Raw genomic sequence first — 12,654 nt, 5'->3', positions numbered from 1 at the left:
GTGGCATTGGCAGGTTGTGCCGTTCTAATTTCTCTGGTTGTGCCCAATCGCCTCGCACGAGTCGCGCCACTCCGCCAGACGTGCCACTTCAGTTTGGAATGGAAAGTAGACATCGCCTACACAATTTTGTTACTTATTTTGCTACACAATTGAATACATATAGTTATTAAAATAGAAATGAGGGCTTGAGTGTGTTGGCGATAGTCATCCAACGCAATAGTCAATCATAGTCTGTAAGACTAGTAGTTTAAGACCCCATCTGAATTATAACCGCTTTGTCTGGTGAACTGAACAGACATGGACAAAGACTTGTTAACGATGATGCCACGTTGATTTTCAACAGCAGGTGGTAGTAGAGAGTAAAGAAGTATGAAAAGTGTATGTCGCTGCATTTTCTTGAGGAGATTACAATTCCAACACTATCTGGACCAACTACCTTCTGTGCACTTGCTGCAGCAGACGGGTTAAAGGCCACCTAATCTATTGATAACTGCTGAAAGATATCACTGGACTTCTACCCAACCCCCTCACCTCGTCTGACCCAGATGAGGAATAGCCTACAAGTTCCACCTTAAAACAAACACAAACACACAAAGACCTATGGCGTCACACACAGTCAACAGTTCAAATCAATGCTGCGGAGAATTATTCCACTCGACAAGCTTTAGGCTACTATTGAGTTCAATCTGCAGTTTTGACTTAGGCCTACTACAATACTTGTGTGGATGCCTGTGTGAATGCAATTGCTGGTACATTGTGTTCTTGAATTAATCAGTAAAGGTATGGAAAAGTAGGCCTACAGCTATGGCCTACCTACTGTGCAGTGCTATCTCATATTTGATGAGAATGGGATTGATTTATTTTGGATATTTCTCATAGCCGAAGTGTGCTACAGTGAACAAATTGTTTGAATTCAATGGTTGAGCTGAATGGGATATTTCAATCTCCATGTGAAATTTGCAGTGGCTTAATGCAGACACTGAACTTGGTCTGTCTGTGTACAACAAAACAAAACTCTACCCGAGTCTCTAATTTTATCATAATAGGCCTACTCCCAATGAATGTATCCCACTGTACATACATTGTACATACCCAACAGAAGACATAATGCTAAACCTTTGGCATGCATAGGCTACTGTACCTTTGTTATAGTGTAACTACATATTACACATTGTTGCTGACTTTGTTACAATGTAGCCTACCTAACTGTCTCAGACATTGGAAAATAGTCCAACTAACCTTCATAAAAACTCTGATACTTCCCTAGACACATTTCAGTGATTAATTTGCTTTTTTGGTAACTGAGGGAGGTAGCCATTATTTAGGTAATAACAAATACAAACTGAAATGTGTTAGTTTAAGCTCTCCAAGGAAGTAGGAATGTCAATATTGAATCCTGTGCACTGCACACGCTCCTTGCTATTACATATTGGCATATAATTAACATTCTGGTCGACTAGGATGTATGTAGGCTATGTATGGTATTATTCAGGTTTGTCTGGTTCCACCCTGCTCTCTCTGGCTTGAGTCATGTGCTCCTTCACTAACTCGGTAGTCAGAGCCAGTTTTACCAATAGACAAACTAGGCAATTGCCAAGGGGCCCCAGCAAAGCCACCCAATGCAGGGGCCTCAACAATAGGCCCCGCAATGGTAAGTGACAGAAAACGCAACTCAAGAGGGCCCTGCGTTTATAGGTAGAGAGAGGGTCTGAGGCACTCTGAAGTCCATTAAAAGTCCTTTATTTAGACATGGACATCAAGCCATGTCTAAAGTTTGGCTTGATGATGTCTAAATAAAGGACTTTTAACAGAGTTAACAGACTCTCTCTCGCTCTCTCTCTCTCTCTCTCTCTCTCTCTCTCTCTCTCGCTCTCTCTCGCTCTCCCTCTGGCCCTACGTTTATATTTTGCCTTGGGCCCCCCAAATGGGTGGAACCGGCACTGACAATAGTGCTGTGCTGCAGTCAGGAGATCTAGACCTAGCCCAGCCCCGCCCATAAACTTCCTGTAACGTGTCACAGCAGCAGAACTTTGTGATCAAATCAGTCTGGCCAAACTGGCTATCACTTCTATTTTTCTATTGCACCTTGAATCAGCTGGGGCCCACTAATATTACCTACTGTGACGCTGCTCAAATTTTTACTTGTTCTCACAAAGTCTGGCCAGCCTGCTAGTGTATAGAAAATGTGAAATCGGACTTATCCCGTCTCCTCTCAAACTGCACAATCCGATAAAGGCAAAAAAAAGAAGAAAGAAAATGTCAAATATTCCCATTATTTGGAACCAATAAATTTGAGCATTTCCAGTACAGTAGTTCACTGGCGTGTGTTTATGGCAATGATGCACTAGTTCCATTGGCATTGGAGTGAAAGGACTGTGGTAATTGATTGCAGCTACAAGTGAAGTGAAAGCCCACCTGGGAAACTCCCATTGCCATTGTGACACAGTACTCCACAGCACACAACAAAATTGCATTTATGCCTCACTCCTGCAAGGGGGCAGCCCCCAATGAACCATGCTCAGGGTACCTCAGTCATGGAGGAGGATGGGAGAAAGCAGTGATTAAGTACTCCCCCCACCAATCTGACGGGTCTGGAATCGAACCAGCTACAAGTCTGACACCCTAACCGCTTACCCATGAATGCCCTATAAACTTCACTTCTCTGACCAGGAATCGAACCTGAGCCACGACGGTGACCAACGAGTAGCACAACCAGTAGCACACAGAGGCAATCCATTAACACAAGTTAGACCCGCTATCGGGACCATAAGTCGCAATAGACAGGGCCCAGGCTAACCTGGAATGAGAGTGCCAATAAAAATCAAGCATTTCCAATGGTTTGACTGAGGCGAGCTACAGGCCGCAAGCCAGATAGCTCTGCACTATTGCATGTATGTATGACCTGTGCATAGGACGAAACTGACAATAAAAGCTGACTTGACTTGAAGTCAGAGCAGAGCCACAGGCAAGAGTGATCTGATTGATTGTACTTTCGACAAGGTGCGCGCACAGGCAATTTTGAAGTTTCGACAGCTTTTTTTGGCCAGACCAAGCTCCCCAAAGGTTTACAGTTGTGATAAGACAAGGAAGACCCGCACACTGACGAGCTCCCTTTTAATCCTTTTAAAAATATATATTTTCGTGACATTTGGTGGCCCGAAACGTCAATTTTTTATTTATTTATTTTTAATTTAAGGAATGAATAGGAGCTCATCAGTGCAGAGAAGAAGGAGTTGCACGCAGGAGCTGAGTGCAAATCAATGACACTGTATGAGAAATCTGACAATAAAGAAAACCAAAGACACAAAGTGGGTAACAAACATTTCGGGACCCAGCCCATCATCCAAATTCTCAATTTGGATTTCAGAAATTGGATGTGCGTGAAATCAGACTGGGGTTACAGTTCTGATAACCAGGCGAACCTAGTGGGCCTACACCAGGGGTCTCCAATTATTTTTCTCCAAGGGCCAAATTATGCAGTGCAAGTGAGGCTGTGGGCCAAAACAAACGCCCTAACCCAATGAGAAACAAGTTAGATGTCTGGACAGAGAACAGATTTCCGCTTTTCCATTTTCCCTTTTCAACGATGTCTGCTATGAGACTGTTGGCATTAGGGATGCAAATTATTGATTAATTCATTAATCATTGGTTGATTGCCTTATCGATCAAAGATATCTCTCTGTGAATGCTTTGGAGAGATATGACCCACTGAAGTTTTAGTGATCGAAAATCACACACATTTATGTTTTCATTTGTTCCGACCTCATGGCGGGCCAAATGTTTGCCATGCCCGGGCCGGATTTGGCCCACAGGCCTTTGTTTGGAGACCAAGGGCCTACACAATGCAGTGAAGAGAAAGCTTGGGAAACTATACTCACATAATGTATTTTGTGCTCGGTCAAGGAACACTGTTAGGGCCTGGCCATTATTATTTGCGCTCATGATTATTTAGGTTCTCCTTCCGTGTTTAATGCCTCTGTAAACATTTTAACGATTGTTTGTACTAAAAGGTCAAAGGTCACATTTAAGCTCTTGAAAGAACATCAGTTATTTATTGATTTGATAATGTATTCCCTGCTGGATTACACTGTGACGCACAATGGTGGGTGCGCTTTGGCCCTGCTGTCAAAGTCCAGGCAAGGGCCAAAGGGTGCACTTCAAAAGTGTACGTAGCTGTGAACGTGAGAGACAGACCGTTGAATATGAGGATTGCAACACACGACCTACAATACACACTACACTAGGCCTACATGTTCAAAACAAGCCCTGGAATCTAAACGAGTTAACCCCCTATAGTGCAGAAAATCTTCTTTAATAGCTTACGTGCAAACATGAAAATAAGCATGCGCAATAAGCAGCAATAGTTACAATGTGAAATGTTTATATGTGTTTAATAGCCTGTCAATAGAATAACAAACAGTGCGAAATAAATGCACTTCCCGAATTGCATAAATATATTTGAATTTGACTTAAATGCAATAGCTCCTTGAGATGAAAAGAGGCAAAGGCAAATACTATTAGAGTTTGACATATTAATATGTTTGAAGACTCAATTGAGTGGCCTTTTATATGATCTCAGTCATTCTAGGCCAGTTTGCAGGCCTTTTATGTTTTCAATATGGGGCCTAACATTCCCTTGCAAAACATTTAGTTACGCTCTGTACAAATCATATTAGGAAAATGTGTTCCATCTTGAATGCAGCTGCAAGGGAATAATGGAGTCCTTTTCGTTTTAAACATTCAAGTCAAGTCAAGTTGGTTTATTGTCAATTTCTTTACATGCACTGGTCATACAAAGAATTTGAAATTACATTTCTTGCTTTCCCATGCAGACATAGACTAATCTAGGTAAGGACATAGACAGTATAGACATAGACAGTACTCATACATGGACATAAGACAGTATGGACATGGACAGTGCTCATACAGACATTTAAAGTGCAAGACTGGACAACAGAAGACTTGTAGAGAACATACATTAAGAGGAGGTATTTGTTGTGCTTTTCCTAAAGTCCTTTATAGCGTTCTGACATAGTAATAGTAGCATTTTGAAGAAATAAATATTAAAATAGGTCTATCAAGTACACCAGCAGCAGCATTCCGACATGTGCCAGCATTGCATTTTACCTCCATACTGTAGTTTATGGTTATAAAGAGGCTGAATTTTAACCAGTTTTAATGCAGTAGAGTGTTATCTCTTTCACTTCCTTATGTTCCCTCTCTCTCCCTATGCAGGCAGACAGAGAGAGAGAGAGGAGGGAGGGGGGGGTAATATCATACAATGGAAGGCTATTTTTCTATCTAACAATTTACATAGGCTACATTTTCATAATGTGTCATATCATGACATTGCTTACAGTGATAGTAAATGGTGTGCAATAACAGCCATCCAAATGCCACTGAATATACATGCTTTTATCCTTCTAAGCAACTCACATAGACAAGACATTTGGCTCAGTGGCAGTAAGGATTGCCCCCACAGTGCTACGTCACGTCACTACTATCCTCTCAGGGAGCTTCCTGACTTCCTGATCCTCCAAACTTCTGACTTTTTCACAGCAACATCTGCTGACTTGGCAGCGTTTCGTCACTCTTTACCCCCTTAATGGGGGACGACGATCGCTTAATTTCAAACACCCCATCCATCTTTTATTGCTGTCCAGGATTTCGGTCTTTACCAAGACAATCATCTAAAGCAAATAACGAATGGGAGGAACACGAGTTATTGAATCGTGTGAATGAAGGAACTGGACTTGCATCAGCCGGTGTATTGTAGAAGAGAGGGGGTGCAATGTGGTGGAAGAACTGTAGCCTACGAAATATTTGTTCTTAGAAACTTGCGTGCATTTTGCACGGTGGTGATGCCAAATCGAAGTTGATCTTAGCTAGTAAATGTGTAATTAATAGCCAGCAGTGGTAAGTGTCCGCTTTTTATTTTGGTGGCAGCGGGCAGTGCAGACCTGTTGAGCGCTAACGGATGTTGCTGCAGGGGTCTTTGTGCAAGCACAGACACCCACCACACAAACTCCGCAGTATATTGATACAAAGTAACGTAGAGGAGTTTCATATTTAAAGCGAGTAAACCAGCTGCCTCTTTGGAATCCAGACCAGACGTTTTACGCGCGGACATAGGAAGAGCGTCGCTGTCTGGCGTTGTCGCTGTCCAGAAATTAATCTCAAACATAAGGTGTGTGCACGAGTAGATAAGTCACACGTGCTGCTGCGAAAGATCAAGGTTCTCTTTTTCACGCATACATCAGTTCGTCTACCTCAACTTACAAGCTCTGTCCACCAGACCAAACAGATGTGAGAGGTGATTGGCTCTGGAACACGCGCATTTCTATCACCCAGCATCTGTTTTTTTAATAACCACCCCTTTTGGATTTTTTTTCGGGGATTTTGTTTACTAACTACCACGTCGGCCGAAGATGTCGTGCCTTCTGCTTGGAGTACTGAGGAGGTATGTATCAAAATATAACAAGACACGGATAGTCAACAATTTCCGAGTCTTTTTCGTGCTGTAGGTTGCAGAACGTGATGTACAGGCAGAGCGGGCTATAACTTTTTACGCAGCGTACATGTTGTACCCACCCGACCCCTCTCTGTAGTAATGTATAGGATGCAAACTACTTTGGTTGTTCTTGTAGACACCGAACACCGTCTGTGTTGCCCAGTAAGCGTTTCCAATTCAGATACACACACACTGCCCTCACCTTCCCAGGGACTTGTTGCTACAGTGTAACGCGCTGTCCAGTTGTTACCACTGGGAATATGCAGTATTCAGTCCAGCTGATTGAAACACTGAGCAGAAAGCTGTAACTTCAACTCCATCACTCTCTTCTTTATTTCAGAGATTGTGTCTGGCATGAGGCCTAGTTAAACATCCTTCTTTCAGTTTACTTAGCGCATGACATTTTGTTTGGCGCTCTGCATTTATTGCTTTCGTGTAGCCTACCTCTTTGCTATCTTCCAGAGGTGTATAAAGTAGAGGTTGAAGAAAAATAAAGTAAAAACCCCTCATTAGACACTCAGATACAGTGGAATAACTGATATGTAGCAATTAGGCCTATATAATACAATGTAGTGTTATACTTACAGCATGCATTTACTTTTATACTTCTTAATACACCCCTGCTTTCCTTTCTCTAAAGATGCTTTTCATTTATCTTGCTTTTCATACACATAAATGTGTAAAAGTGAAACATATGAAAAATGACACAAAATTGGCCAAATGTAACCAAGTGGTCGTTATGTTTAGGGCCTGGTTTAGTGCCAGTTGTTGTACCACTTGAGCGGGCGCTGACTGACACATCCTTAAGGTTGAACATTGCTCTCCTGATTATTTGCCTGGGAGAGAGAGGGTGTGTGTTAAGGCGAGAAAATGTAAGTGTGAGTCGAAGTTACTTTTCCATAAGCCATGCCTCAGAAACTCTGCTTGCTTGCTATTCACGCCTGTTATAACACCAGCACCAACAAAGACATGCTGCAAGAAAACAATCGGAAACGGATCCCCTGTTGTGTATCGATTCATATCCAATTACAACCTGACAACTCATCGTAACCCGATGCACAAAAGTCCACATCATTACCCCCTTTTCTCTGTATTTGGAACAGCTAAACCAAGCAAGCAAGTGTACTGGCTGTTCTGTGAACGAGGTCTCATACTATCCTAACCACAGGAGGTGTCGGTACGGTACAGGAGCTCTTTGAGTTTGTGTGACTGGCCCTGTGGATGAATCAGTTGAGGACTAGGGCTGAACACTGCCAAGGATTTTCTCACCGCTCACATTCCCATGCCATTCTGTGGTACAGATGGCTACACCATGATGATAATGACACACCATAATTAAGGCCCCAATTGCAAAATACCGGCCTATTCCTTTAAGGCATTGTTCTTGTTTATTATTATTATTATTATGTCAGTCACGATGGATAAACACATGTACTCAGTGTGTGTACATTCTGCGCTGGATATCCACCCTTCACACCCACCCACCCGCCCCTGGCTCTTCTCTTTCTCTCTTTCCATGGAACCAACTGACGTTTTGTGTGCATTATATTGAATGCATCTTTGGAGTGCAAATCCATAGCAAAAGCAAAAGGCAAAGCTACATAGGCCTATATTGCCTTCATCAAAATTCACTTAAAACCACATTTAAAAAGACAGGCCAGAAATCAAAGTACTGTTTAAATCGCTGACAGAGATGGAGAATAAAGGACATATAGGCAAATTAGTCCTGAAGACAAACCACAACTCTATCTCAGACTCTTCCCTTGTTGGCCATACTTATACAGCCAGTGTGTGTGTGTGTGTGTGTGTGTGTGTGTGTGTGTGTGTGTGTGTGTGTGTGTGTGTGTGTGTGTGTGTGTGTGTGTGTGTGTGTGTGTGTGTGTGTGTGTGTTTGTGTGTGTTTGTGTTTGTGTTTTTGTGCACGTGCGAGTGTGTGTGTGTGTGTGTGTGTGTGTGTGTGTGTGTGTGTGTGTGTGTGTGTGTGTGTGTGTGTGTGTGCGCGCACATTTGTGTGTGTTTGTGCGCGCATGTTTGTGTGTTGTGTTTGCGTGCCAGATTTTGTTATTCTGGCACCCGTGTTGCTTTCTGTGGTGTCCTGGGAGTTGATTATGTCCAACCGCTCCCCTGACAGTCTGGTTAAGCTGCGGTCCCCACACGGCTGCATGATTTGTGATGGATTTGTTGAGGCCTGCACTAGTATAGTGTGTTCAAGTGTTGTGCACATGTCTCTGCAGTGTGTGCCCACCGAGAGAGGGAGTGTGAGTGCGAACTCACTAGCATTTTGGGACAAGGGGGTGTGCTTTTGCAACATACCACACGATTGGCCGGTGTCTTTGGAGGTGTGTTTGACTTAAGGGGAGTGAAGGGATGGATCAGCACTTGACTGGAGAGAGAGAGAGAGAGAGAGAGAGAGAGAGAGAGAGAGAGAGAGAGAGAGAGAGAGAGAGAGAGAGAGAGAGAGGGGAAGGAAAAGATCCATATAGAGAGAGAGGGAAAGAGAAGGGGAGAGAGATCGTTGGGCTGACTGGTTGATACATTGACAGACTTATCTCTGCTCTCAGGCTGTATGTATCTCTTACTTTGTGACTGCACCGCCATACCGTATGCCAGGTTCTCCTATAGCCACGTACTGTATAGACAGAAAACCGCCTCAGAATCGGGTCTCCTGAAACTCGAGCTTGAGCGTGTGCCTGCTAGTAAATTCAACCCTCCTCCTCCCCTCTGGCCCTATGAGCTAAGGCCAAGGTGCACGGAGAAGCACACAAAGGGTTATTTATCTCTGTGTAGTCAGTGGGACTTATTGGCCTGGGATGGTGCTTGTGAAATTAGCCTCACGCTGGTGTGATTGGAATGGCATGGAGGACTGTGGGTTCTAATTATGATGTCACAATGACCTCAGTGGACTCGTTCATGGTGTGAGTGTGCAGTCAAATGGAACTTTATGATTATGTTCCACAGTGTTCTAATTCTACAATGCACAATTCTTAACACACTGCAAGAAAGAAAATTGTGTCTGCAAAAGAGATGGGGGGGATGGGTGAGAGAGGACGCTGCAAGAGAGTAGGTCAAAGATCAGGGGTTAAAACAGTGAGACACCACACACACCCTCCCTGAAATCAGGTCATGAAAGCCACCCCTCAAGCATCTGCCTAATTTACCTACAGGCCACTTTGGATATATCTCACATTTTTTTGTACATATAATTACAGACATTCACGTTCGAGTTAAGGGAGCTAACTGCATAACCAGTAACGCTGAGCTGGCCGTCTGGCTTGGTGGGTAGCCAGTAGCTAATTTATGACCCTCCTTGGTGCACTTTTAAAACTCAGATTGTTCAGCACCCAAACAGAATAAAGGCTCCGGACAGGCAGGCATTCCTCTGACGTGAACTTTGCCCCCTTTCAGGCCAGTACTTCTAGTACTTCCAGGAAGGACAAAGAGTGGGTGGGTGTGTGAGGGGTTCCTTCCCCCGCCCCCTTTTGTCTGTCTCTGTCTCTCATCTCAGTTCATGAAAGAAGTTAGGCAGTTTATCTTTAATCATTTCAACGTGGACCTGAACTATGTAACATTGTGGGTGTGTATGGTCAGATTGGAATTAAGCAATGGTATGTAGCCTCTTACTGCAGCAGTGGTCGCCGGCGACCCTATTCACTTGCTGAAAATGCTTCACTACATCATAAAAACATTGCTATGACATTACAGAGAGCCATAGTGCTGTGCTAAGGGGTTAATGGGAAGAATGTTTGCGATCCAAGCCGTGATGCAAGAATTGGACTCCTCTAGATAGTGTGGCAGTCAGTCTCTCACCCATTCACTCTCTTTGTATTGGGTATCCTGGTGCTGTAAATTAGGGCACTGATCATGCAGCTGATGTTGAAGTGGAGTAGTAGGAGAACGTGATTTCAATTGTATTAGTTTTCTCTCTCTAATGTCTAAACCCCTTTGATGAGACTTGCCATCAGTATCAACATACAGACCAAACCAGTTCCCCGGCACCTTGTGGTTATCACACCTAGATGAAGCTGTCTGAATCATGTGAAAATGAATTGGCTAGATAATAAACTGGATAGAACAACTGATTTGTTTATATTAGTTAATTGTCACTATCTTTTGTATCATCAGTATTAAGTAATTTATATAAGTGTATAATGCAAAATATGATTAAGCTATATAAAGTACTGGTAACATTGTGAGATAACAGACCATAGCAGCTTCGCTGTTCGTGGTTATCGCTGACATACCTAGAAATAGTTGGTGAATCATCATTAGGTTGGTGAGAAACCGGCAAAACAACCTGATTGACGCATATGAGCTCATCACCATTATCTTTATTATCACCAGTATTATACGTGCATAAGTATTCTAAGAGGTTGTGAAGTACAGATGATACCAGTGATACCTAACATGGTCAGCCTGATTTGTGATTTATTCCTATTATATATTATAGAATCTTGCATTATTATTACCCGTGTTCTTTTTTTTATGTAATGTTCCACAAACTCCACCCCTACACGGTTTAATTGGAACCAGAGGCATGTGAAGCCCTTTATAAAGAACTGTCTTGGACAGAACCAGCCTTGGCTCGTTGAAGGTCTAGAACTCTCTCTCTCGCTAGCTCTCCTAGTAGGACGTGATGGTGGTGGATAATCATGTCGGGTGAATATTATATTATATTATATTATATTATATTATATTATATTATATTATATTATATTATATTATATTATGTTATATTATATTATGTTATAAGACTGTGTTGATTGTTATTATTTATATGTTATTATATATGTTATTATTAGTATTTATGTCAACTTTTTTTTTTTTTTTGGTCAGACTGGAGGACCCCTGTGGGGGTGCTTAAATGTGCGCTTGCTTGTAAATTCAACTCCTCCTTATCCTAAATCAAAGCAATGACTAATCATTGTGATTCATTGTCATTTTTATTATTTATTTATGGCAGCTAATCAATATTTTTCCGGTGTATTTTTGTGTCAGACTGGGAACTGGTGCCATGGTGGCGGTTGAGTGTGTGCTTATAAATTCAACCCCTCTGAGTCAAGGAAATGGTTATTCATTTCTTTTAGTCCGGGGACGACTGCTGTCGGGGTGCGATGCCCAGCCCTGTTTTTTAATTGTGCTGTATATGTCTGCTAATTAATATGTATTTCTGTTGTGCATTTTCTGTGTTGCCAGATCGGGGACGGCTGTTGTGGGGGTGCGATGCCTGGCCTCCATCCCCTCCACCCTGCCGCCTGCGGTGGCCGAGTTCGTGAAGGGGGCGGCGGAGGAGTGCAAGCCGGCCAACATCCACGTGGTGACCGGCTCCCCGGAGGAGCTGCAGGACATCTACGCTGGCCTGCAGAAGGAGGGCATGGTCAAGAAGCTGCCCAAATACGAGAACTGGTAAGTGGTGATGGATAGTCAGTAGAGTATCATTAAGCTGCACAAATACGAGAACTGGTGAGGGCTGATGGATAGCAGTTAGCACACGCTTTCCACATAAGGGGGCTACTAGATGTATGTATGCAGTGTTGTTGTTTCTGGATTGGTTGGTCAAGAAGCTGGCCAAATACGAGAACTGGTGAGGGATGCAGCCATGGCTCAATGGTTAGAGCACTGGTCTTTAAATCAGAGGGTTACCGGTTTAAATCCCATCCTTACCAGCACCTGCATCCATAGCTGAAGAGCCCTTGAGCAAGGCACCTAACCCCACATTGCTCCAGGGCCTGTAACCAATACCCTGTACCTAAAATAACTGCAAGTCACTTTGGATTGAAAAAGCGTCAGCTAAGTGTAATGTAATGTAATGGATGATGGATAGCAGTTAGCACACCGGTTTCCACCAGGGGAGGGGCAGTCTGTGTTCGTCAAGTCATCCTGACTAAATATATAGGAATATATGCAGTGTTGTTTCTGGATTGGTTGGTCAAGAAGCTGCCCAAATATGAGAACTGGTGAGGGAGGATAGATAGCAGTACTGCCCTACTAAAGCATAGTGCAGTAACTATGTCAATATTGAGAAACTGAGAAAAATGTATTCAAAGGCTTGGTATTAGGTTGGATATTGTAGTTACGGCAAATTTGACGTTGCAATTTTTCTGAAACGGGACCCATTTGGACCACGAGGCTTTGTCGCAAGATAA

The 12,654-nt window shown here is 43.0% G+C and overlaps 1 protein-coding gene across 3 annotated transcripts in view; it reads left to right on the top strand.

The window, feature by feature from the left end:
- Positions 1–5,593: 5,593 nt before the first annotated feature.
- Positions 5,594–12,654, top strand: part of pck2 (phosphoenolpyruvate carboxykinase 2 (mitochondrial)) — a 23,062-nt gene continuing 16,001 nt past the window's right edge. Inside the window, exons 1-2 of one of the 3 annotated variants that reach the window (XM_063207290.1) lie at positions 5,594–6,460; positions 11,705–11,914. In XM_063207290.1, the coding sequence (XP_063063360.1) occupies positions 6,429–6,460; positions 11,705–11,914 (242 nt within the window). In that variant the 5' untranslated portion in view covers positions 5,594–6,428. Of the gene's footprint in view, positions 6,461–11,038; positions 11,168–11,704; positions 11,915–12,083; positions 12,093–12,654 lie in introns of those variants that run through there. The other 2 variants (XM_063207291.1, XM_063207292.1) reach the window with 2 other exon arrangements.

This window comes from Engraulis encrasicolus, chromosome 9, assembly GCF_034702125.1.
Source record: "Engraulis encrasicolus isolate BLACKSEA-1 chromosome 9, IST_EnEncr_1.0, whole genome shotgun sequence".
In the NCBI taxonomy this organism is placed as follows: Eukaryota; Metazoa; Chordata; class Actinopteri; order Clupeiformes; family Engraulidae; genus Engraulis; species Engraulis encrasicolus.
Note: the sequence above shows the minus strand (reverse complement) of the source record. Positions and strands in the feature narration are given on the sequence as shown.